Source organism: Pleurodeles waltl, chromosome 6 (genome assembly GCF_031143425.1).
Source record: "Pleurodeles waltl isolate 20211129_DDA chromosome 6, aPleWal1.hap1.20221129, whole genome shotgun sequence".
Classification (NCBI taxonomy): domain Eukaryota; kingdom Metazoa; phylum Chordata; class Amphibia; order Caudata; family Salamandridae; genus Pleurodeles; species Pleurodeles waltl.
The window spans coordinates 117,616,905-117,641,623 of record NC_090445.1 but is presented as its reverse complement, the minus strand read 5'-3'; the positions used below and the strand labels follow the sequence as shown (position 1 = coordinate 117,641,623).

The 24,719-nt window shown below is 44.1% G+C and overlaps 1 protein-coding gene across 1 annotated transcript in view; it reads left to right on the top strand.

Annotated features, from left to right (window-relative positions):
- The first annotated feature begins 4,205 nt into the window (after positions 1 to 4,205).
- Positions 4,206 to 24,719, top strand: part of ARHGAP23 (Rho GTPase activating protein 23) — a 448,503-nt gene continuing 427,989 nt past the window's right edge. Inside the window, exon 1 of the mRNA XM_069237494.1 lies at positions 4,206 to 4,287. Within this exon, the coding sequence (XP_069093595.1) occupies positions 4,276 to 4,287 (12 nt within the window). The 5' untranslated portion in view covers positions 4,206 to 4,275. The remainder of the gene's footprint in view (positions 4,288 to 24,719) is intronic.

Below are 24,719 nucleotides of genomic sequence, written 5' to 3'. Positions count from 1 at the left end.
AGATTGTTTTGAAGTAGGGCATATTGTTTTGGAGTGGGATGGAGTGGGGTTGGGTTGATTGGACTGAAGTGGGGTAGAGGTGTTTCGGCTAGTTTGGGGTGGATTGGATTTGTGTGGGTGGATTGGATTGGAGTGGGATAGATGGAGTGGGTGGATTTGATTCGATTGGGGTGGTTTGGATTGGAAGGGGGTGAGTTGGGATGGAGTGAGTGGATTGGTTTGGGGTGAAGGTGGATTGTATTGGATTGGAGTGGGGCAGATTAGAGTGGGTGGATTGTTTTGGATTTTAGTGAGGCAGATTGTTTGCGATTAGAGTTAGTTGTTTTGGATTCGAGGGGGCACACTGATGTGGGGCATATTGGAGTGGGGCAGATTGTATTGGAGTGGGGCAGATTGGACTGTGGCAGATTAAAATGGATTTGAGTGGGGAAGGTTGTTTTGGATTGAAGTGGGGTAGATTGGAGTGGGGCAGATTGTTTTGGAGTGGGGCAGACTGTTTTGGAGTGGGTGGATTAGGGTGGGGTGGATTGGAGTCAGGTAGATTTGTTTGAGGTGGATTGGACTGGTGTGGTTTGGAATGGATTGGAGTAGGTTGATAGGGGATGAAGTGAGGTGGATTGGTTTGGGGAGAGGTAGATTGGAGTGAGAAGGATTGGAGTGAGGCATATTAGAGTGGGGCAGATTCTTTTGGATTTGAGTGGGGTTGCTTCTTTTAGATTATAGTGGGGAAGATTGGAGTGGGGCAGATTGTTTTGGATTGGAGTGGGGCAAACTGGAGTGAGGAGGATTGAAGTGATGAAGATTGTTTTGGATTGGAGGGGGGAGAATTGGAGAGGGTCAGAGTGTTTTGGATTGGAATGGAGAAGATTGGAGTGGGACGGATTCAAGTAGGGCATTTTATTTTGGATTGGAGTGTGGTAGATTGTTTTGGATTAGGGTGGGGCAGATTAGATTGGGGCAGATTGTTTGGAACTGGAGTGCAGCAGATTGCAGTGGGGTTGATTGGACTGGGGCAGATAGTTTTCGATTGGAATAGGACAGATTTTTTGAGCTGGAGTGGGCAGATTGAAATGGACTGGAGTAGGGCAAATTGTTTTGGATTAAAGTAGGGCAGATTGTTTTGAAATGGAGTAGGGCAGATTGTTTTAGATTGAGTGGGGCAGATTGTAGTGTGGCACGTTGTTTTGGAGTAGGATGGATGAGGGTGGAGTGGGTAGATTTACCTGGACTGGATTGGGGTGGATTGGATGGGAGTGGGGGGGATTGGGTTGGGGTAGGGTGGATTGGATTGAAGTGGATTGGAGTGGTGTGAATTAGGATGGAGTGGAGTGGATTGGTTTGGGGTGAGATAAGGTAGATTGGATTGGAGTGAGGAACGGAAATGATGATTGGCCACCAGTGACTAATTAAGAGGCTGTAAAGAGTGCCACTGCAAGCCAACAAATGGTAAGTAATGGACAGGCTCCAAGCCCTTTACTGTAAGTAACAGTCTCACAAGCAGACACATTTGCTAGTGCATGCTCACGCAGGCTCGTCCCTAAAAAACATAGACATTATATTTCTGGCATGTCTGCTTCTATGGTTATAAAGTGCCTATGGTGATGAAAAGGAATAGTGCTAAGGATGATGTCCACATCCTTGAAAGTCTGGATATAGACGTGCTGATGGTTTGCCTCATGCCAGTTACCGAATAGATGGGAATTAATCACCAGGATAGTTTCCGTTGTATGACAGTCTGAATGTGGAATGGAGAGGTCCATTCTCCTGAATGTTTTGCTCTGTATATTATTGCAGTGTTACGTGTCATATATGAATGGACAAACGCTTTATTGGATGTGAGGTGGTGAAATTGGCAAATGTTCGCCTTTTCTAAGTGAGCTCCCTCTCTGCCACTTTATCCTTATGACTTTCATTCTGAAGTAAGGGACTTCTTGGAATGTGAAGACATTGTGATCCTGCCTGCACCTAATCTCTCTCCATATTCCCTTTTGTAAGCCTGACTGAATCAGAGTGTCATTTTTTTAGTGTACGGTAAGAACCACGAGCTGTTCCAAAGTGCTTGACCTTGCTAGGTACCCCACAGAACCAACCACATTGAGCTGCGTAGAGTCTGTGCAGGGGAGCTACTCTTCCACGCCCAGCAACAACAGACCTCTCAGCTGTGTATACTTCTCTTCCATGATGAACCAACCACTAGAGATGTGGTTGGACTCTGACAGGTAGAGTCTATGCAGGGGAGATACCCTTCCACGCCGGGCGACAACTGACCACTAGACTGCATGCCTGCCTTCAAAGACGCACCAACCACTAGAGATGTGGTAGGACTCTGTTACGAAAAATCTATGCAGGGGAGATATCCTTCCACGCTCAGCGACAACAGACCCCTGGACTGTGCATACCTATCTTCCATGATGCACCAACCTCTAGAGATGTGGTTGGACTGCACTGCGCACAGTCTATGCAGAGGAGATATTCTTCCACGACTGACAGCAAACCACTGGACAGTGCATGCCTACCTTCCATGATGCACCAACTATCAGAGATGTGGTTGGACTCCGACACATGAGTCTATGCAGGAGAGATATCCTTCTGTGCCCAGCCGACAACAGACCCCTGGACTGTGCATGCCTACCTTCCATGACGCACCAACCACCAGAGATGTGGTTGGACTTTGTTACGTAGTCTATACAGGGGAAATATTCTTCCACGCCCAGCAACAACAGACCCCTGGGCAGTGCATGCCTACCTACCATGACGCACCAACCACTAGAGATGTAGTTGGACTTTGCCACGAAAGTCTATGCAGGGGAAAGATCCTTCAACAACAGACCCCCTGGACTGTGCATGCCTGCCTTCAATGAGGTAACAACCTCTATAGATTAGCTTGGACTTTACCAACAGATGAGGCTGTGAAAAAGAAAGACCAGTGTCATAGAAGGGAGTTATTAGTCGGCCTCAATCTACCGAGAAATATATATCTTGTCGGTGATTTTTTTTAAACAAAGGTCCATACCTGTAAATTCACAGATTAATATATATATTTTTGCAATTGGCTAATGGTTATTGTGAACCGGTAGATGTCCCTTAATCTGTTGTAGCCTGTGGCATAAATGCCATCTTGACTCGGTGAACATTACCATTCCGGTCTAGCCGCTAGGTATTTTGATCTTTGTTTGCCCTTCATAATAGATGTATTTATTGGCTAAGTGCTTGTGTGTGCGTGGGTTTGTCTGGCGATTTCATTTTTATTCGGTATGTTTTCTTTTGCTGTTACCTACTGTAGATATAGAGTTAATTAATCGAAAAACGATTCCATTCAACTTTATCCATTAGAAACCCTTTCCCGCTGGTAACTGGAGCTTAAACCAGAGCTGTTGTTGACATCATAGAAAACAGTCTGGCTGGCGATGATGTCGCGATGCACGAAATCTCACTGCTTATGACGTCATAAAATGCAGTGTCTCTTTCACTGCTGACGACATAAGGGGACACTGTTTGACTGCTGAAGGGTTCTTCTGATTGCCCCGAGGCCCCGTTTGAATGTGGCTGGATTGGTAGATCAGGGGCTTGCTGCAGTGGATCGTCCACCTCCCTAAAATACTTTGTCAATTGTGTAATATGTAGCTCATCTACGCTTTCTAGGCGCTACCACGCCCCGCACACGCCCGTCTGGTGACCATCTCTTGCACGAAGTTTCCCCACAGTCCGACGCAATGTGGAATCCCCTCACTCCAATCCTTGGCTCACACCCACAGTGAAGATTCCTCATATTCCGCTCTACTCCCATTCTTTGCCCTTCTCCGCCTAGGAATCCTCATCTGCTCTCCACCCCCATGTTTAGACTATCTCTGTCGTGGAGACTCCCCACACCCCTAATTCCATGTCCCCACACCCCTAATTCCATGTCCCCTCCACTGTCGATTCCACTACGCACCTAAACATGGTGCATTCACACCTGGTGCGTCTCTCGTCCTAATCCAAGCTAATTCACTATGCCCCCTCCCCACCACACACAACACCCATCCCCTCCGTGGAGCATCCCCACGCCCCCTACCCGCCACACCCCCATCTTTAGCCCAACCCTACCGCGGAGAGATGGACCACTGATGAGGAAGGAGGCTGTGTTTCCATGGTGACCGAGCCCAGTAAGTGTGTGGCCCGCAGAGCGGAGCTCGTCTCGGATAGTAGGAGGGACCTGGGGAGGCAGCGCTGGAGGGGTGTGGGGCGGAGATGGGGGCGAATGAAGCCGGACCCGCCGTGGACTGAGGCGTCGGCATGAGGAGCGGGGTAAGGCTAATCGGAAAGGGAGGTGAAGAGGGCTTGTTTTGCGGGGAGCGGCACCTGCACCTTTTTGGCACTGGCGCAAGGCAAGCTCAACTCCCAGCGCATCACAATTAAAACACTGCTGCGGCGAGGTGCTGGGAGGCGGGGTGGAGGGTCCATGGTGCACTGAGATGTTCGGAGGAGGACCTTCTTCGTAGGCTGCGAGAGGGGAGTTTTTAATTATGGGGGGCTGTTACTTGTATAGTGCTGTTTTAGGGACTGTTCCCTGAGGTAGCGAGGTGTTGGAGATGTGAACCCTGGATGCGTGAGGTGTGGGAGGGAAGTGCCATTGATGCAACAGGGTGTGGAGCGAGGATCTCTGATTCATCGAGGTGTGATGCCGGGGTAGATCCCCTGTTGTGGGGATGCACAGTGAAAACGTGAGGGAGGGGCATTCGGTGCAGCGGTGTCTTTTGGTCCCTATTACAGTGAGTTGATGTGGGGGGGGCGGGGGGGGTGTATCCTTGGTGCAGTGAGGTGTATGGAGGAGGATGCTGTTGGTGCAGTGAGTACTGCAACTGTCCCTGCTGCAGTGAAATGTTGGGGTGTCTGGACGATGATGGAGGGTTCCTGAAATAGTCAATTTCTTAAGTGGGATGAAAAAAGCGTCAGGGGTGTCTAGAATGGGCACGGCCCAGGTAATTAAGGGCGTGGCTTAAACGCAAACTAATTTTCTGTAATTTCCATAGTATGTCACCCAATATTTTGGTGCCTTAATCAGCCTTTCTGGGCCTTCTGATTTTGCATCCAGAGATATGACACAACCACCTGAAAGCAGCCAGGTCTATTGTTTTTTATCAATGGTTGTTAGATAAATGTATGGCAACAATAATTTTGTTCTAAATAATTGTATGACTTTGAATTAACTGAGGAAGGAATAGTGGTCTTCAGAATGTCCCAGTCACTCCTGTTTTTTCACTCTGTTAGACATGTACCCAGTTTTTTTTCTTCATAGCTCCCCCATCAGCATATATTACACCTCACCTCTTTCCTCATCAGCACCCTTTTTTCACTCTCTTATAAATTCGCTTCTTCATATCTCCTTCACTTCACCACCACCCAAGCACACAGAACACCCCCTTACCTGTAACCACTGCATTTACTTTTATTTTCACCATGTCAGTCTTTTGGTAACTGTCTACCTCCTTCACACACGCTGTCGCAGAATCACAGTTGCCACTGGAATATATGACCATTGCTCTGTGTGCCCTGCAGAGAGGAAAAGGATTGGGTGACCATCTATACTGGATACCTGGTCCACTGACAGGCACTGAAAGAAACTCACAATGCCTTCAGACTCAACTCCAGAGCTCTCAATGATGGCCAGTTATAAACAACATGAAGTGATTCAGTTCAAAGTATGCGCTATTCAAGTGTAATTTGCTACAAGAAAAAAAGACACACAACATCCTGGAAATAGCTAACACTCTCAGGGAACGCAAGATTAAGTAAAACACGTGGAATATATAACAAGGCTTAAATCGTAGACATTGGTTACCTTAACGTTTTTTTACATTTAGTGTTCAGAAATCGATCAGTATTTTTGACTATGTAGTTAGGAACATTAATACGGTGCCCGAAAGGGACCTGTTTCAATGTTTATTTCATATACCACCCAGTCGGACACCTAGAGGGACCCAGACCACTTAAAGTTCTGGACAGAGTGATGAATACATGGTGGTTACCTGTACAACGAGGAGCTCCAGGGAACCCTGTCCGGTGAGGGTACGGGGCTGCCCGCTGCTTTGAGGTAATAGTTGGGAAATCCCCATTCGTGAGGTGTTGTGTGGGTTTCCAGTGCAGTGACGTACTGGTGGGAGACTCCATGGTGGATTGAGTTGGTGTGGGTGGTTCCTGGTGCAGTGATCAGAGTGGGGGTGCAATAGAGTTTGGATGCAGACCTCACATCCTCTTTCTGGAGCAAGAGAGATCAGTTCACACCATAAAGGAAGTGGAAAGAGGGGTGGCGATATGAGGAACCTGGAGCCTATGCTGTGTACACCGGAAATGCTGCATCCTTCACATCTCCATAGGGATTGGGTAAGGGCACTGGTCAGTCAGGCCTGGCTAAAGATGGGCCTGTGTGCAGCCCACTGGAGGGAAGGAAGGAAAGCACCTTTCTGCAAATGGCCAAGTGCTTAATACAAGCTCCTACAGCCCCTGCAGTGTTGTAGGGCAGGGGCACCCTTCCTGGGGCTCCTATTCAGTCTCATGACTATGAATAGCGGTGACATATAGGAGTCTCAGGAGCCTCTCAGCACATTCTCCAGGGTACCACATCATTTATGTTATTCCACTGGGTATTGCTGAAGGGGAGGCGTTATTTACGTAAAAGGAAGGCAAAGGGCTTAGAGGAAATGCATCACATACACCGGACTAGGAAGTGGGACACATCCATGGATGAATGTGCATCTGTTGCTTCAGGCTCGAATGTCCCTGCTTCTGAGGCTTCAGAAAAGTAACCCTGGCTAGACCCCTTGTCAGTGTCAGCAAAGGCAGTGAGAGGACCCTGGCTTATGACAAGAAAAGAGGTCCAAATTCCTATCTGCTTGTAGGTCCCTGTGAGTTAGTGGGTTGGTAATTATAATCAGTATCAGCTTGGTACCCATTTGGTGATGGAAAATACACTGGAACACAGATATGCCCCATAGAGGCCAGAGTCTCCAATCTCTAAGTCTAGATTCAAATAGCTCCTTGGAGCCTCATTAGTGGGTCTTGAGGGTGGGTCTTTTGATTTAGCCACCTAAAAGGTGTGGAATTTGTATGGACCTGCACCCAAGCCACTGGACTGTTTCTGTACCATGTCTGGATGCTTCAGATGGTACGAGCCAGGAAGACTTGGGTTAAATAGTATGAACTTGCTGTGCAATTGCATTTAACATAAGGTGGTACAGTAACACTGGCAGGCCACAGGGGATCTATGCACTGAAGACAAATGGGTTGTAGGGAGGAGCCGTTTCTGCAAAAGCATATATCGTTGTCTGGCTCTGAAGCTTGGACCAACTCAATGTTGGCTTAGGCGTTTGGAGGCTTTAGTCTAGGAACTTGATTTAGAGTTTGCCCGACAAGAAACTCCATCAAAACATTATGGATATTCCATCTGCTATATTATGAGTGCCATAAGCTATAATGCAGTTGTAATACGTTTGTCCAGACATCTGCCATATTTGTGACAGAGTAACATTTCTGTCAAACTCTAAATCAGGTTCTTTGTGTCTGAGATACTCTAATTCTATTAGGGCTGGCAGAAACTTCCCCATCATTGACTGCTGTCAGATTTATGCTTGATAGTCTGCTAAACACACAGCGGGTGTTGGAACTTTTACTCCAACAAAATATTCATATTATTTTAGATTTTACAAAACGTTAGTATTAACAAACATTTTCTATGCACATGAAGGTAATTATGCCATCTTTTAAATGGCTGTTTCACTTAAGAGAAATAATTATTTCTGACCTGAAGAACATATCCCAGAATGCACTTGAGCAGCTGACCCTCCTCAGTTGTCTCCTGTTGGGCACAGACAAAGGGATTCCTCTCGGGTTGTGAGTAAAATAAAAACCCTCCAATTTTTTGAGGAAATTCCAATTATGGAGCAAAATCCACGGGCCAAATGTCATCCATAATGATAATTCTATGGTGGAGAAAATTCAGCTGTAGATTGTACTTTATGTATTAAAAGTGTCCTCCGGAAAGTGGGTGGGGGGGGGTAATTTCAATACATTCCAAATTCTAAAGGAAGGCCCTAAGTATCTGAACATTGAGCCTATTTAGAATGCTTTTAATGTTTCATTTACATCCTTTTCCCTTTCTCTTCTTTTTTTTGCTAATTTTTTATGCTTGCTGACATTGCATTTGTTCTTCACAAATTCCGTTTTTAGCTGCATTTTAGTTCCTGTGATCGAGATCTGTGGCTGGATATTTATGTTTGCATGTGAACAGAACATTTGTTCAGCATTTGTTTATGTTGATGTAAAGAATGTGGGTGCTTTAATAAAGATCTGTACCACCTCTGCGATAAAATTAGCAAATAGGATGGGTTTGTGGTGTGCACATATCATCTTCTATCTAGTCCCCTGTGCTAGCAACTCAAAGAAACATTTCGTTTTGACTCCTAGCATCTTACGGGACATAGCAGCACAGGTTGTGTGATCTTGTTCAAATATAGACACGTTTCTCTCTCTGTCATCTAGGGGCTTAATTTAATGTGGATGGTAAAGTGACCTCTGCAACCCAGTGGACACAATGTCGGAAGAGTTACCCAGTTTAGGGGGCCATGTAAACTGTTTTTTTTAGGCCGAAGCCTACCAGATAGTGCAGCTATCTGGTTCCCTATGACTTCTTGTGGGCATTCTGAATGCTTCCCTGGAAATGCATTTCAATGATTGCTTAATATTGGCTTAGTGGTTTGTAACTCTCAGTTTCTTGCTTTCTGTTTGCTGGCTTTATTTGTTTTAGGCAGCCCAGCCTTAGGTCATCCCTCCCATGAGCATGCCTTGTACACTGTATCCTTTGGAGTACTCGCTTTCTCGAAACAGGCCTTTAAATCTTGTTCTTATCTTGTCACATTCGCTGTGCATTCAAAAACAGAGGTCAAATATCAGGCTCTGTCTTCCAAGGGAGGTTGGTGTTCACTTTTCTTTCTCTGACTTCAAAGTGAGAGAATTTGTGTGACAGTCCTGCTCAGTATCCATATGAGAGTAGAGGTTATAGGATGTGATTACTTCTAGCACACAACAAAAATGAACTGTTCTGATGTTTCAAAATATATCAGAGTTAGGAAAGTTGTGATGACTCCTTTTCTTGTAATTCAGAAATGTTGTGGCAACATATTGAATAAGATCAAAACACTTCAATGCACTAGATGATGACATTTCCACACATTATCGTTTGTGCGCAGTAAAACTGTATGCTGGTGCAAATGTAACTGTTATTGGAATTGAAAATGTGTTGTCTTTAATGGCAGTGCACTGCCACACCATGCATACTCCATACTATGCCACCCCATTTTACACCACTCTGCAACACTCCACTCTGTGCCCTTTGACTCTATACCACTCCATTCTACAACATTCCACTCCAGTCTGACGCTCCTCCACTTTGAGACACTTTATGATGTTCCACACCCCTTGAATCCAGGCCAATCCACTCTACATTATTCACTCCACGACACAACACACCCCTCTACTCTATGCCACTCCACACTCTCCACACCACTTACCCCAATCCACTCCAATCTATCCCAATCTATTCACTCCACTACATTCTACCCCAAAGCACTCTAGTCTACCCACACTATCCCACTGCACTCCAGTCTACCCAATCTACTCCACCCAATCCACCCCACTCCACTCCAGTCTACCCTGCCCCAGTCTACCCCATTCCAATCTAGTCTACCCAATTCCACTCCATTCCAGTCTACCCCAATAAACCCAACTCCTCTCTTCCCCCAAATTCCCCACTCGACTCCAGTCTACCCCACTACACTGTACTCCATCTTTATCTACCCCACATGAATCCACCCAATATACCCCACTCCACTCTACCCCAATCTACCACACTCCACTCTACCCCAATCTACAGCATGGCACTTCACTTCAATCTACCACACACCACTCAAATGTTCCCCTCACTTCAGTCCAACCCACTCCACCCAATCCATCTCATTTCAATCTACCTCAAACCACTTAAATCTACCCCACCCCAATCTACTGCATCCCAATCTACTCCAAAGTACCCCACTCCAATCTACCCTACCCCACTCACATCTACCTCACTCCGATCTACCCCACTCCGATCTACCCCACTCCAATCTACTCCACTCCAATTTCCTCCACTTCACTCTACCCACTCCAATCTGTCCTATTCCATTCCAATGTACCATACTCTGATCTAACCAATCTACCCTGCTTCAATCTATTCCACTCCACTCCATCTTAATCTGCCCTGCACCTCTCCAATCTACCCTACTCCACTCCAGTTTCCCTCTCTGTACTCTAATTTACCCCATTATATCCATTTCACTCCACCCTAATCTACCCCACTCCTTACTACCACACTCTAATCCACCTCAATTTACCCACTCCACTCCAGTCTCAACTCCACTCCGGTCTATCCAACTCCACTCTACCCCAATCTTCCCCACTCCAGTCTACCCCACTCCACTCTATCCCAATGTACCCCACTCCAGTCTACCACAATCTACCCAACCTCACCCCTATTTATCCCACTCCAATCTACCCCACTCCACCCCAATCTACTCCACTCCACACTACCCCAATCTATCACACTCCACTCACTCTGATCTACCACACTCCACTCAAAACTACACCACTGCAGTCCAGTCTAACCCACTCTATCCAGCCCATTCGAATCTACCCCACCCCACTCCAGTCTACACCAATTTACTCCACTCCAATGTACCCCACTCCACCCCATTCCGGTCTACCTCACCCCATCCTGATCAATGCCAAATCACTCAAACCCAATCCAATCTACCCTACTCTAATCCACCCAATCTACCCAACTCCAATCCATGCCCCACCACTTCACTCTACTCCATTCCAGCCTACCCTACTCACCTCTATCTACTCCACTCTACTTCAATCTGTCCTATTCAATTCACCCAATATACCCCACTCCACTCCACCCCACCCCACTCCACTCTAATCTACCCCACTCCACTCCAATCTACCCCAGCATATTCCATTCCATTCTATCCCGATCTACACCACTCTTATCTACCCTACTTTAACCTACCCCAATTCACTCAAATCTACCCCACTCCAGTGTCCCCCAATCTAACCCACTCCACTCCAGTCTAACCCACTTCTCCCCAGACTACCCCTATCCACCCCTATCTGCCCCTTTCCAATCTACCACACTAATCTAACCCACTCCCATACTCCAATCTACCCTACTCCAATCTACTCCACTCCAATCCATCCCACTCCACCTCACTCCAATCTTCCCTACTGAACTTCAATCTACCCCACCCCACTCTACTCAACTCTAATGCATTACAATCTACCCCACTGTACTCTACTGCTATCTACTCCACTCTGCCCCATTCTAGTCTACCTTACTCTACCTCAACTGACCCTACTCTAATCTATCCGCACTCCACTCTAGCCCAATCCAGTCTACTCCACCCAACTCCAAGTTGCACTGTTCTACTCTACCCCAACCTACCCCACTCCAGTCTATCCAAATCTACCTCAACCCACTCCATGCCGCTAACGTTTAGCCATGGTGAACAGCAGCCACACTGGGGTACAGCTTGGCTAAAACACATTGCCAAAGCCAATAGCTCTCACATAGGCGAGACCTTTTGGCTTTGCCAGTGCTTGTTTTCACTAAAGTGATTATTGTCAAGGAGGCAAGTGCTTGTTGGGAAAGAGAAAGGCCCTGATGTGGTGGTTGTGTGTGGATACAGCAGGCCTGATGTAAATGGGCCAGTGGAGAAGCTGGAACCCCACCTCAGGCATACAGCCTCTGGACCGCCATACTCTAAATGCATCCCTAAGTGCATTTGTGTTTTGGCTGGGTAGTAGCTGTCAGCCATGACTTTTAAAAAGTCTGATCTCTCTCAGAGATACATGATCTATTTGTACCTGTTCATAAGCGAGCAAAGGTGTTAGGCACCATCACCCTCAACACTTTGGGGACAGTTATTCAGAAATAAAGGTGAGGCAGACCAAAGTGAGAAACTGAAAATATGAAAATATTTAGTTTACACAAAAAGTTAAAACAAACAGGAAATAAAGCTGTGTTTTAGGGCAATGCAAAAGGTTAGAGTTAGGATTAAGGTTAAGGTTTGGGTATGGGAACTCCTTAGTCAAGGTTAGGGTAAGATACATAATCCTTGGGATAAGGCTATGGTTAGGGTTTGATGTGTTAGGGATTGATGTGGGCATTGGGGAAGGGTGAAGGTAAAGATAATATTTAGTATTAGAGTTATGACTATAATAAGAAATTGAGATGTGGTAAGTGAAGAGGTTAGTGTTAGGACTTAGGATAAGGGTACTCCCTTGAAAGTGATGAGTGTGCTCACAGCATTAGTGGATGGGATTTATGTTTAGGATGAGGGAAAGCTTATTAGATGAGAGTTAGGGTTACAGTTAGAGTTAGGGCTAGGGGACTGGAGTTAAAGGGTTAGAGTTAGGCCATAGTACCAGAATATTAATCCTATAAATAATATTGTTTATCCAGAATTGGATCTTTCATAGATTCACATGCTTGAATCTTCCCTGTCGTCGAAATGGGAGTCCCTTGGTATCCTATAAAGCAGTATGCAACAACCACAGAGGCTACAATGAAAATAGGCTTCAAGTTTGCTAGTCTATCCATGTCCTTTCTTAAAATGGACCAAACTTGAACCATAACCAATCAGGCGACAGCACCCTCTAGAACACTCCCAAGAGACCATCCCTTCGTCAGATTTTCACCACATGTGGATTGTGAAGGGAATCTCCCTAAGCTCTGCTCAGTTTTTTCCACAAATTACTTCAAAAAGGTATTGGATTTTCATGTATTCCAACTATGTCTGATTCTAAAGGCCTCTTTCGTCCCTGCAAGACCTTTGGGGAAAAAGAGAATCCATGTGGATGATCCACATAAAAATTATATTTATTGCCCTCACCTTACTTATAAGGCAAACGAATGCAAAATCTGTCATACTTTTCCACCTAGGACTTTGAGAGACAGAGAAGTCAGATTTTTGCTGTGGCTACAGAAAACTAAAGCCCAAAAAACATCTTCTGATGAAGATAGTGACCCTGCGCCTAAGTCACATAAGAGGGCAAGACCTTTGGAGAGATCTTCTGAGGAGAGCAGAAAATCCCTTAAAATTCACCACCAGTCGAGGCATTCTAAGAAAAAAGAAGAAAAACTCTCCACTGCAGGCGTAGCTTCATCTGCTCCAGCTGCTCCATGTAAGCCACAAAAGCAAAAAGTTAAAGTTACCTCAGACACTTTGATGACAGGAGAAAAATCTCCTTTTCTAACCCTGTCGACAATGAAATTACCGTCGATGGCAACATCGTCGATGACGACCGTCACCACCTTATCATTGACGAGACCATCTATACTAACGATGACTACATCTTCACTTCAGGTTTCCATATTCTCGACCAGAACCTCAGAGACGAAAGGTGAATCATCTTCAGCAATGATGGTTTCCCCGACGACGACGGTAAAAATCACGCAGTTGACGTTGTCAATGCCTAGGACCTCATGGGTGGCGTCGTTGATGACAACACCACCGTCGACGATCCCACTATGGACGATACCACAGACGACGACACCATCGACAAGATCAAAAACAAAAATATTCTAGAAGCCTTCTCTGGCATACACGTCAAACAGTTCATCCCTTCTCCCAAGTCACCTTTTAGACATGGAAGAGTCAGATGAGGAAGGACCTTTTGGACCAGCTCATAGTCCTTCAGAACTCCATGTTAAGTCGCAGGAGGAAGAGTATTATGAGGATGACCAGAGACAGGACCTTGAGGGATACTATCATCAACCCTCTACTCATAAGTACACTGAGCACCAACAGTACTATTTGGAACCCCATAGCTCTCAGAAAGATGTATTTATGCATCGCTATCTATTAGAGGATCTTGAAGACATTTTATCAGACTACAGACAACGTTTTCCTCCACAGACAGTGGTACCACCATCAACCCCTCCACGTACAGTTCCTCTTCCACCATCAAATATCTCGCCTCCAGCTACGCCTAGAATAACACCACCACCACCACGTGTTGTTTCCCCTCCCAGAGACGATCCTTCCACATCAGAAGATGAGGCCAGGGAAGAAGGTGAACTACCGGCTCAACTAGACGACTGGGATGATTACTCCATCTCCACCTCAACACCCTCCTGCTGACTCCCCTCCGGAAGACATTGGGAGATTTCATTGTATTATGGAAAGGGCAGCGGAAAGATTTCACCTACCCATTACAGTGAAGCATTCTGATTGTTTCTGATATGATTTCGGAAATCAGTAAGGTCCATTCCCATCATTGACCACTTATGGCAGCAGGGTATTAGGATCATGAAGAACCTCGCTACAGTACCAGCAGTTCTGCCCTGTATTGACAAAAAATACAGGACCCCTGATGATCCCCCCCTGCATGCCTCACAGGACATCCTAGGCCGGGTTCCATAGTTTCTCAAGCCGTGCAGGGAAAATCAAAAGATCCAGCAGCCCCATCTCAGTGCCACCAGATAGAGACAGAAGACGCCTTGACACTATAGGCAAAAGATTTTCCCTCATGTCAGGCGTTACAGTGAGAGCTGCCACATGCTTTGGCTATCCTGGCATGATATGATAGGCATATGTGGTACGATATCCAATGTATGATTGAGCTCCTTCCATAGGACCAAAGACAGGACGCAAAAAAAATCTTACAGGAAGGAGAACGTGCTTCTTCTGAGATCATTGACACAGCCATTGATATTTCCTCACCAGGGTTCAGGCAGCTGGCAGGCACCGCTGTTCTGAGGTGTCAGGGTTGGCTCAAAGCCACTTCATTTCGACCGGAAGTACAAACAAAAATTCTGGATATGGCTTATGACAGAGATATGCTTTTTGGCAAGCAAATAGATGAGGCTCTTCTTGCCATTAAAACAAACACTGACACCGCTAAATCCCTAGGTGCCTTACAGTATAGAAGATTGCCTTTCAGTGGTGCAAGGGGGCAAGGTTTTTCCACCTATAGAGGTTCCTACTACCGCTCTCAACAGTTTCAGCCTTACCAACCTCAATATAGAGCACCACAAACGTATTGTCAACCATCTATGGCTGGTTTCTCTAAACAGGGAGCTCGCCGAAGGTCCTCACATCAATCCAGAGACACAGGACGCAAACAATGACCTAGTCCAAGTACCAGCTGCTCAACCTTTACATCATCAAGTAGGGGCAAATATATCCAAATATCTCCACGACTGGAAAACTATCACCTCGGATCAATGGGTATTGGACCTAGTTGCTTATGGCCACACCTTGGAATTCACACTGAAACCACCAAACAACCCCCCAAAGGGGGCGCATTCCCCTCATCTTCACTTATTGGAAAAATAAACCAAATTGATGCTTCACAAAGGAGCAATAGAGAAAGTTCCAAAGGGTCAGAGTGGAAGGAAAAGGATTATATTCCTGTTTTTTCCTCATGCGAAAGAAAACAGGGAATGGAGACCTATTCTAGGCCTGCGGCATCTAAACAAATACCTCTGCAAGCAAACTTTCAGAATGATCACTCTTTCAGACATTTAAATTTCCTAAACAACGGAGACTATATTACATCTCTAGACTTGGAAGATGTGTACTTTCATATCCCCATTCATCCCAAGCATCGCAAGTATCTTCGATTCACAGTGGCTGGTACTCATTCTCAGTTTCGACTCCTTCCCTTCGAACTCAAGTCAGCCCCATGCATTTTCACCAAGTGTTTAGTCCCAGTTGCAGCTGTTCTCCAAAAACAAGGTCATCAGGTTTTTCCATACCTAGACGACTGGCTACTAAAAGCCTCAACTCCACAAGAAACACACAAAGCTACAAAGGACTACCTTACGCTCTTTCAAAAGTTAGGTCTCACAGTCAACGGAAAAAAATCTTTCACAATACCCCCTCAGAGAATGTTGTTTCTCTGAGCTGTTCTGGACACGCAGCACAACAAGGCTTTCGTTACACAGGACGACAAAAGTGACTGACATCTTTAGCCACAACAATATCAAGAAGAAAGTCAATTTCAGTGAGGTTATACAAATCTCTCCTAGGTATGATATCTTCCACAATCAACCTAGTTCTAAATGCAAGTCTGAAAATGAGACAGTTGCAAGAGGAATTACAAGTTCAGTGGAACCGATCACAAGGATCATTCGAAGATCGCATTTTTGTTACAGCAAAGATGATAAAGGCATTATACTGGTGGGCTCAAGGCCTCACTTATATGCCGTTAGTCCCAGAGTTTATAATTACAACGAATGCATCAACAGAAGGATGGGGAGGTCATCTCCAAGATCTGCAAATCCAGGGGAAATGGTCAAACCAACAAAAGCTGATGCACATCAACAGCTTGGAACTCAAAGCCATCTTCCTCACATTGCAGGCCTTCCTTCCAAGGATACAAGGCTCTCGAGTACTGGTGCAGACAGACAACACAACCAGCATGTATTATATCAACAAGCAGTGAGGCGCGAAATCCTTAACACTCTCACAAGAAGCCCAGAAACTATGGAACTGGCTAACAAGCCACAACATCTCCTTGAGGGTGGATCATGTCTCAGGAGTACACAAGATAACTTACATCCGTATGAGGTCTCTTCAGAACAAATATTACCTTATCTGTTAATGCGTGCAAAATCCGGGCTCGTGCATTCCTCAGTGAAAGTGCATTTAGCAGCAATTTCAACATATAGACACTCTTCAGACGTGGCCTCCCTTTGTTCATCATGACTAATTAAGCAATTCATGAGAGGTTTATTCAGGGCTTTTTCTCCACTACTGTTGCCCCCTCCTGAATGGCACCTTAATGTTCTCTCACAATTAATGAAAACTGCGTTTGAACCTATACATAAGGCAGACCTCAAGTTTCTTACGTGGAAGATAGCTTTCCTACTAGTGATCACTTCCACCAGAAGAGTCAGTGAAATCCAAGCTTTCACTACTCAAAAACCTCTAATACGTTTTACTGAGGATTTCGTCATTCTCAAAACAAATCCAAAATTCATTCCTAAAGTTCCTTCTCAATTTCATCTCAATCAACTAGTTATTCTCTGTACATATTTTTCCAATCCAGCATCACCAGCAGAAAAATCCCTCCACCCATTGGATGTAAAGAGATGTCTTAAGTTCTATCTTCAACACACTAAAACGTTTTATAAGTCTGACCAATTATTACCGTCCTACGGACGTATACGACTGGGCACTGCAGTAACAAAGACAATGATAGCAAGACGGCTATCAGCAACCATCCAGTTCTGCCATTCTGCAGCAGGAACACCTCTAGAAAGGTGGCCTAGAGCACATTCAGCAAGGGCAGTAGCTACCTCTGCTGCTCTGTTTGCCAGAATTCCGTTAGAGAAAATATGCTGTGCTGCTACTTGGAAGAATACCCACTCCTTCACAAAGCACTACTGCTTCCAGTCCACACATACAACTGATGCGGCCGTGGGTCAAGCAGTCCTATGCCATCTGTTCCAGTAAGGTAATCTTCTATGGTAATGAAGAATTTTATTTCTAATACTGGTGATTATTATTATTGTTATTATTATTATTATGTCGAACATTTCTCAATACAGTTTTCTGTTATTATAACTACACTATATAAGTTATGATATAGGATGTACAAAATTCTTTCATACCCACCATCCGCTACAATTTTCTTATTCTACATGGTTAATACTGCTTGTTATTCTGAATCCAGCACTGGATACAAAATTAGTTACTTACTGTAACTGCAGCAATCCAGTAATGGTATCTTTCATAGATTCACATGTGACCAACCCTCCTCCCCTTGGAGGCTCCCTTTACTAACTCAGGATACATAATTCACTCTAGTGCTGAAAATCTCCAGAAGGGATCCTCTCTTGGGAGTGTTCTAGAGGGTGCTGTTGCCTGATTGGTTATGCTTCAAGTTTGGTCTATTTTAAGAAAGGACATGGATAGACTAGCAAATTTAAGGCCTATTTTCATTGTAGCCACTGTGGTTGTTGCATACTGCTTTTTAGGATACCGTGGGAATCCCACTTTGACGACAGCGAAGATCAAAGCATGTGAATCTATGAAAGATACCAATACTGGATAAGTGCAGTTACAGGTGGCTGGCGGAATGAGTTACTCAGGGCCCCCCTGAGGACCCCTGCACTGCCCATGCACTTGGCATGGGCAGTGCAGGAGCCCCCATGCACAGCAGAGTCATGCATTTCACTGCCCGATTTATGGGCAGTGAAATGCGCGACAGGTGCTGCTGCACCCGCCGCACTGCTACATTGCCGCCAGCTCCATTTGCAGCCGGCATCAATGTTCAGGCCCTGCTTCCAGCTGGGCTGGCTGGTGGAAACAATGTTTCCGCCCGCCAGCCCAGGGGATGTTTATTATGTGGCCGGTGGGGGGTTCTGCGCGTTGGCAGTCTTCTGTTGACCGTCAGCGCCGATCTCGGCGGGGTTCCCTGCCGAGATCGTAATATGGGCCTAGATGTTTAGTAACAGGGTGAGGAGCTCAAAGTCAATGCTCTCCCAAATACTAAGGACATCTCTAAGCGTAAGCAATATTATTTGCATGTCAGAATATCTAAGTTAGGTCAGCAATACTGATCTGCACACATATTGACTCCACAATATTGACTACCACTATATCCGGTATATAGGTAAGTCTATAAAGGGAAATATAGATTTGCTGTTCTAACTCCTCATCTACTTACCTTGGCACTTTAGAGCAAACTGATATTGTGGAGTTAATATATGTGCAGGTCAATAGTAAGACTTTAGTATTGTGTCCCAGTACCATCAAGACTTCCCACCTAGGGGTAAATATGATACTGACATTGATTTAAATGGATGTCTAGATATCAAGCAAAGTAACCTATACTGGATCATTGAGAACTTTGTGATTTCAATTTTTATCATCTCAACTGGAGAACAAGGCCAGGGTACTAAATCTAAACAGCTTTCCCCTGAACAGAGGCCATGATACTAAATCTAAACAGCAGCCCCCAGAGAATAGCTTTCTCTGTCATATTATAACCTTGCAAGCTAAGACACCACTATCCTCCTTTAAAATTGTTACCATACTGTCTGCAACTATTGTAGTGGGCAGAGTTCCATTGGAAGAGCGTACTTTGATCTCTCTATATCATTGCTCCTTATACCTGCATTACCTAAGAAATGTGTTTTAGGCCAATGAAAATTATAGGATCCGCGCTCAGTCAATGTATTTGAAAGGAAAACTCTCTACCAGAATTTACTATCAAAATTTAGGCTTTTCCTCTACATGTCGACTCAGTCAAAAAAGTAGATTTGTGGATGTGGGGAAGAACGTTTGCCCCAAAAGTGTGTTTATGTTAAGCAGTTAAGTAAAGTCCTTATGCAATAGACTTGCACCACTACTTGGTAGGAAAAGGTTTCTTACTAGGGAATGAAATTGGCAAATATTCTTGCTATGTCTTCAGTGAATATGCAGATTTTGCTGCTGAATGATTGTTTCTTAGATAAGCCACCTCCCTCCTTCAAGCACTGCTGAATTTGGCCATAGATCAGCAGTCCTTAACCTATGGTCCGTGGACCCCTAGGTGTCTGTGGCACCTACTCAGATGGTCTATGATTGCTTAGAAAATTAAACAATATTAACAGATTAATAAAGGATATATAAATAAAGAAGCAAAATGTAAATTGAACATTTTCAAACATTCTGTAAATATAAAAGAATTTGAAATTGTAGGCTAAAAATGTAGGTGGTATCCTCAGATTGACTTGTGGGAGCACTACAAGTGCATCAAACAGAGCAGTATGGGCAATGGGTGGCCTCTGTTGAATTTAGAAAAGGTCCAACCTTCTCATTTAAATAACATTTTAGATGCTTTTTATACTTGTGAATTAAAATATTTAGTCATTTGTGTATTTGTTTGATGAATGCTTGTTTCTGTATATTTGTGTATTGTTTTGCAGCTCAAATCATCAAATTACTTAGGCCGGGGTCCCCGGCTTCTAATAATGACTCCAGATTAGGCCGTCACAGTAGCTGTGGCTTCTGATACTGTACCATCTCCAGAGTCAATCACACAGCCTTCCATTGTGATTACCAGTGACTGTCAGCAAACCACCTTAGAAGCCCTTCCTAGACCTGATGAGCATGGCCGCGAACAGAGGCAGGATTCCAGCCAATTATTAATATTACCTCAAGATAGAGCCCCTGCCGGTAGCCCCTCCAACCAAAAGGAAAAGACACCAGGGGGTAAAAACAGGGCCTCTTTCCACAGTGGCTCAATAGGACATCAATGCTGTTAATCATCTTGCCCAGAGTAACACGTCCTCTTTAGATCCACTGACTGTTTTCCAAGATAAAATTCTTGAAAATGTCAGGGGGTTAATGCAAAACCTGCTTTTACCTATCACCAAGGGATTCGAAGTTATTCAGGAACTTTTGCTTAGTATAAGGCCAATAAGAACTGACATTCCAGCCTCTTATCTTTCCCAATCCTTGCCTGCATCAGTGCGAGCTCAGTTGGATCCTCCTACACATGAAGGGGGTCCAGGGTCCACTATAAATGAGTTTGCTAGTAGTAAGCACACTATTTCACCAGGTCGCATTAGTCATGCTTCTAGACTGAATCCCACAGATGGTATATTGCCACCAACACCGATATTGCCATGGACAGTATACAACCGAACCATCCGCCCAGTTAATCACATGTCTGCACCACCACTAAACTTGCCAGGGAGTAATGATACAGAGGCTTTATATAGCCCAGTATCTATTAATTTACCTCCGGCCTGCTGTCATTATGTGACAGTCCTGGTTAATGTCCCCCCTCTGAACCCTGGTTTAAGTGAATCCCCTGGAGGTGCTAAAGAATAAAGTCATCCCAGGGCTCGAAAAATCCACTCGACCATACCACTCGCATTGGTGAGTCTTATTTGATCAGGTCCAGCTTTTAAATTACTAAGTAAACTGTGCAAACATTTAAAAATATATTTCAGTAATTGTGAAAGCCCTTTTTCATATTTCTGTGTGATGAAAAAATATTTTAATAGGATGAAAAATCAGAATACTTTACAGGCTGATGTGCAAAGTATATGTTTTCTGAAACCCAATTTTCACAGATTGGTAATACACTATATAGTTTTATCAGTAAAGGTGCAAGTTAGTGGAGAGGTTTTTGGACATTTCCTGGAAAATTACTATCTGTAGATGACTATATGTTACCACATCATGGTTTAGTAATATATATATATATATATATATATATATATATATATATATATATATATATATTTATTAAAATTTAGTGTTTAAACAAACTGAGAAACACTCCTGCCCTGATGGCCAATGTTGTTAGTAAACTAAAAGAAGTCCTAGGTTATGTGGGCAATACCTCATGGGTATGTGAGCTAGATTCTTGTGATGCATGCAGCAAACTTTGGTCTACTTAATCAAACAAAAGATGTTTTTTTGTACTGCAGAACTGCTGAGCTCACATATTTGAAGGTGCAATCATAAGTGAGAATTAAGATAAAGGCAACTCTGTAAACTATTTGCCTACGATCACTCAATTTGAGACCCGTCTACAGGTCAGGTACTTTACAGTTATGTCGAGTAGATTATTTAAGTTACTCGACCTGCAGGCCTAGTAACATTTTCATGATTTTTCTAGCCCTGCATGCATTTGCTCAGTGCGAATCATATATTTCCAGCTAATAGAACCAATCTAATTTTGATGACCAGAAGAGTAGGCTGGACGGGCCAGCTAAAGAAAAACTATAAAGAGGACTGTATCATCATCATCAATTTTAAGCAACCTAGTTTTGCAGAGGAAACCTTAGCAAGGTTGATGGCAAATACTCCATTTGGAAGGAACATTTGGCTTCACTCCCATTGGGCTTTTTTTTTACCACCATTTACTAAGTATTGAACTGTTATATATTGACAAGACAAATAATCGACAGGTGACTAAGCATGATTTTCTGTATACTTCCCCTATAACCATGTCCAATAGGTTTCAGGGTCTGAGTTTGCTGCAAGATAATGACTGACTTGAGCACAGAAGGGGCCACTCTTCTCCCCATTGTTAGGAGAGAAATGAGGACAATTTGTTGGATTTTGCTGTAGCTTTGCCTAACCCCAAATCACTATGTATACCTGAATCTTACGGTTGTATTGCAGACACTGCTATGACTTTTTTTTAACTAGTAATAAAAATAACTGTATTCTTAAATTGCCACCATCAGTGGAACCCCATAGGCGTAAATCCAGTCAGGAGTATAAAGTTGTTTATAAATTTGCTATGTGGAATGTGTGTGGGCTACAGAATAAGCTGGGCTGTCCAGATTGGCTGTGTATGATTAGTGGTTTTGATGTTGTCTGCATACAGGAAACGTGGTGTGTGAACCCAATCAATGTGGAGGGCTTTTCCTCACATTTTCTGGGTGCTGTACATTCTCTAGTAGGGCGGGCCAAAGGAGGGCTACAAATATTAATATCTAATAAGCTATCTGTTACTGGTAAAAGGCTTTCATCTGTAGGACCCCACACCCAATTTATATGGCTAGTTACAAAGGGGGGTCCGGATCTGGTGTTGGTTCACTTTTATAACAATGTATTTGACATCTCCCGTAGTAAGGTGGTATATGCCCTGGATTTGGGCTTGGAAGCCTTTTTACACCCTATACGTTCCAATTTTGTATTGAAATGGGCTTGCGATTTTAATATACAGACATGCCCTCTTCCTGCTAATCAGATTTGTGGCTATTCTAGCCTAGAATAGGATGGTATCACACATTTTTGTCATAATGATCATGGAAATGCACTGAACCCCCCTAATTTTTTTAATATGATCTTCGTATGTGGAGTGGATACATGGTCCTATTGGGGAGCAGATCCCCCTTTTATTGGTAAAAATGCCAATACTGTTATAGACCATGTTTTGGTCCCTGCTTCTGACCGTGATCTGGTTGGTATCCATAGTGTCATCCCGACTGCAATGAGTGATCATGTTACCCCTTTTCTTCTGGATTAACAACAGTGATGTAGCTACTACAGTCCCTAATATTACTCTAGTTAGGCCTAGTGGCATAAGAATTAAATGGTCAGGAATAGACCCTAACAGTATTTTACAAGAAGTAATAATTAAGAATTCAGCCAAGATTGGCTACTGTTTGGGGGAAGTGTTCGACCATGAAAAGCTGTTCGTTAGCTTTAATCAGATCACAGGATGCATTAATTCTTTGTTGACATGGATTCCAAAAATCTACAAACTAGAAATTGCTGGTGGTTTGACCACCCATGAAACCCAGGACTCTCAACATTTGAAAGTGCTCTTATATAGTTCTCCCAGGGACTATATGGTTACTAGGTCACTCCATAACAACTATAAGCAGGTATTTACAGCCAGGATCAAGGTTTTACAGGAAGAGGCATGGTTAAGGACTCAAGCTGCTGAAACGAAGTATAACAAGCTGTTTTGGGACACGGGTAATGCCCCCTTTTAAAAAAAAAAATGATGTAATTCCAGAGCTTAACTCATTTCTTCCCTGTGAAGCATGGATAAACCATTTTTCAGATATTTTTTATGGAATCAGGAGGACTGTAGCTCACTGTGAGTGTGGGAGTTCTATGCTGGAGTTCTCTTCCTCTAAATATTACCCTTGAGGATGTTCCTCTTGCTTTACAGTATAGTGCAGGCAGAAAGGCCCCTGGCCCTGATGGAGTACCGGTAGATGCTTTCAAAACAGCCAAGGATTTTTAGGGACCTATCTTGACTCAAGTGTTTATTGTAGCTATAGAGAGGAAGATCCCTCCCTCCTGGGCTGTTTCAATAACTGTACCCATTTTTTAAAAAGGTGATAAATCAGACCCCAAATGTTATCGGCCCACTTCCCTCCTGGACTCCTCTGTAAAACTGATGAGTAGAATTCTACTAATGAGGTTAGAGAAATGGGTACAGGATAGTTCTATTATCTCAGAAGCACAGTTTGTATTCCGGAAAGGCCTTGGGACGGTGGGGCAATGTGTAAATTTGGACCTGCTGATTGGAAAATATACTAGGGCAACCCAGGATCTCTTTACCTTTGCTTTGTCGGTCTAAACAGCTCACTTGACTTAGTGACCAGTCTATTTTTTGGTCAACCTTGATTTCCCTTGGTGCTTTGAGAGCGATCATTTGTTTCCTTGCGTGCCTGTATGGGAATTTATCATCTAAAGTTTGATATGGCCCCAAGGGTGAATGTTCGTCCACTTTTAGAGTAGAGAGAGGTATTAGACAGGGCTGCGTATTAGCCCCCTTATTGTTTTCACTTTTTATTAATAGAGTTGATGAGACTTTGCAGGCTCTGTCTGCCGATGTGCCCAACGTCACCATTCGTTTCATTCCAATGTTGTTGTACGCAGACCAAACTGTGCTGTTATCTAGGACACCCATCGGCCTACAGAAGCTGATAAGTGTATTTGGGGAGTTTATGGCATCTAAAAAGATGGTGATTAAGAAATCTAAAACTTATGCAATGATATGTGGGAATAAACCTAAAAAATGTAGATGCTTTTTTATTGGTGAGTCCCCAATTTCTGGAGTAGCTCCTTTTTAGGTTGAGCGTGCAAGCACTCTGACATGTTGTAATCTATCTGTGGGCTTTTACCCACGCCCACCGCTCGCCCATTACTATCACACGCTCATGG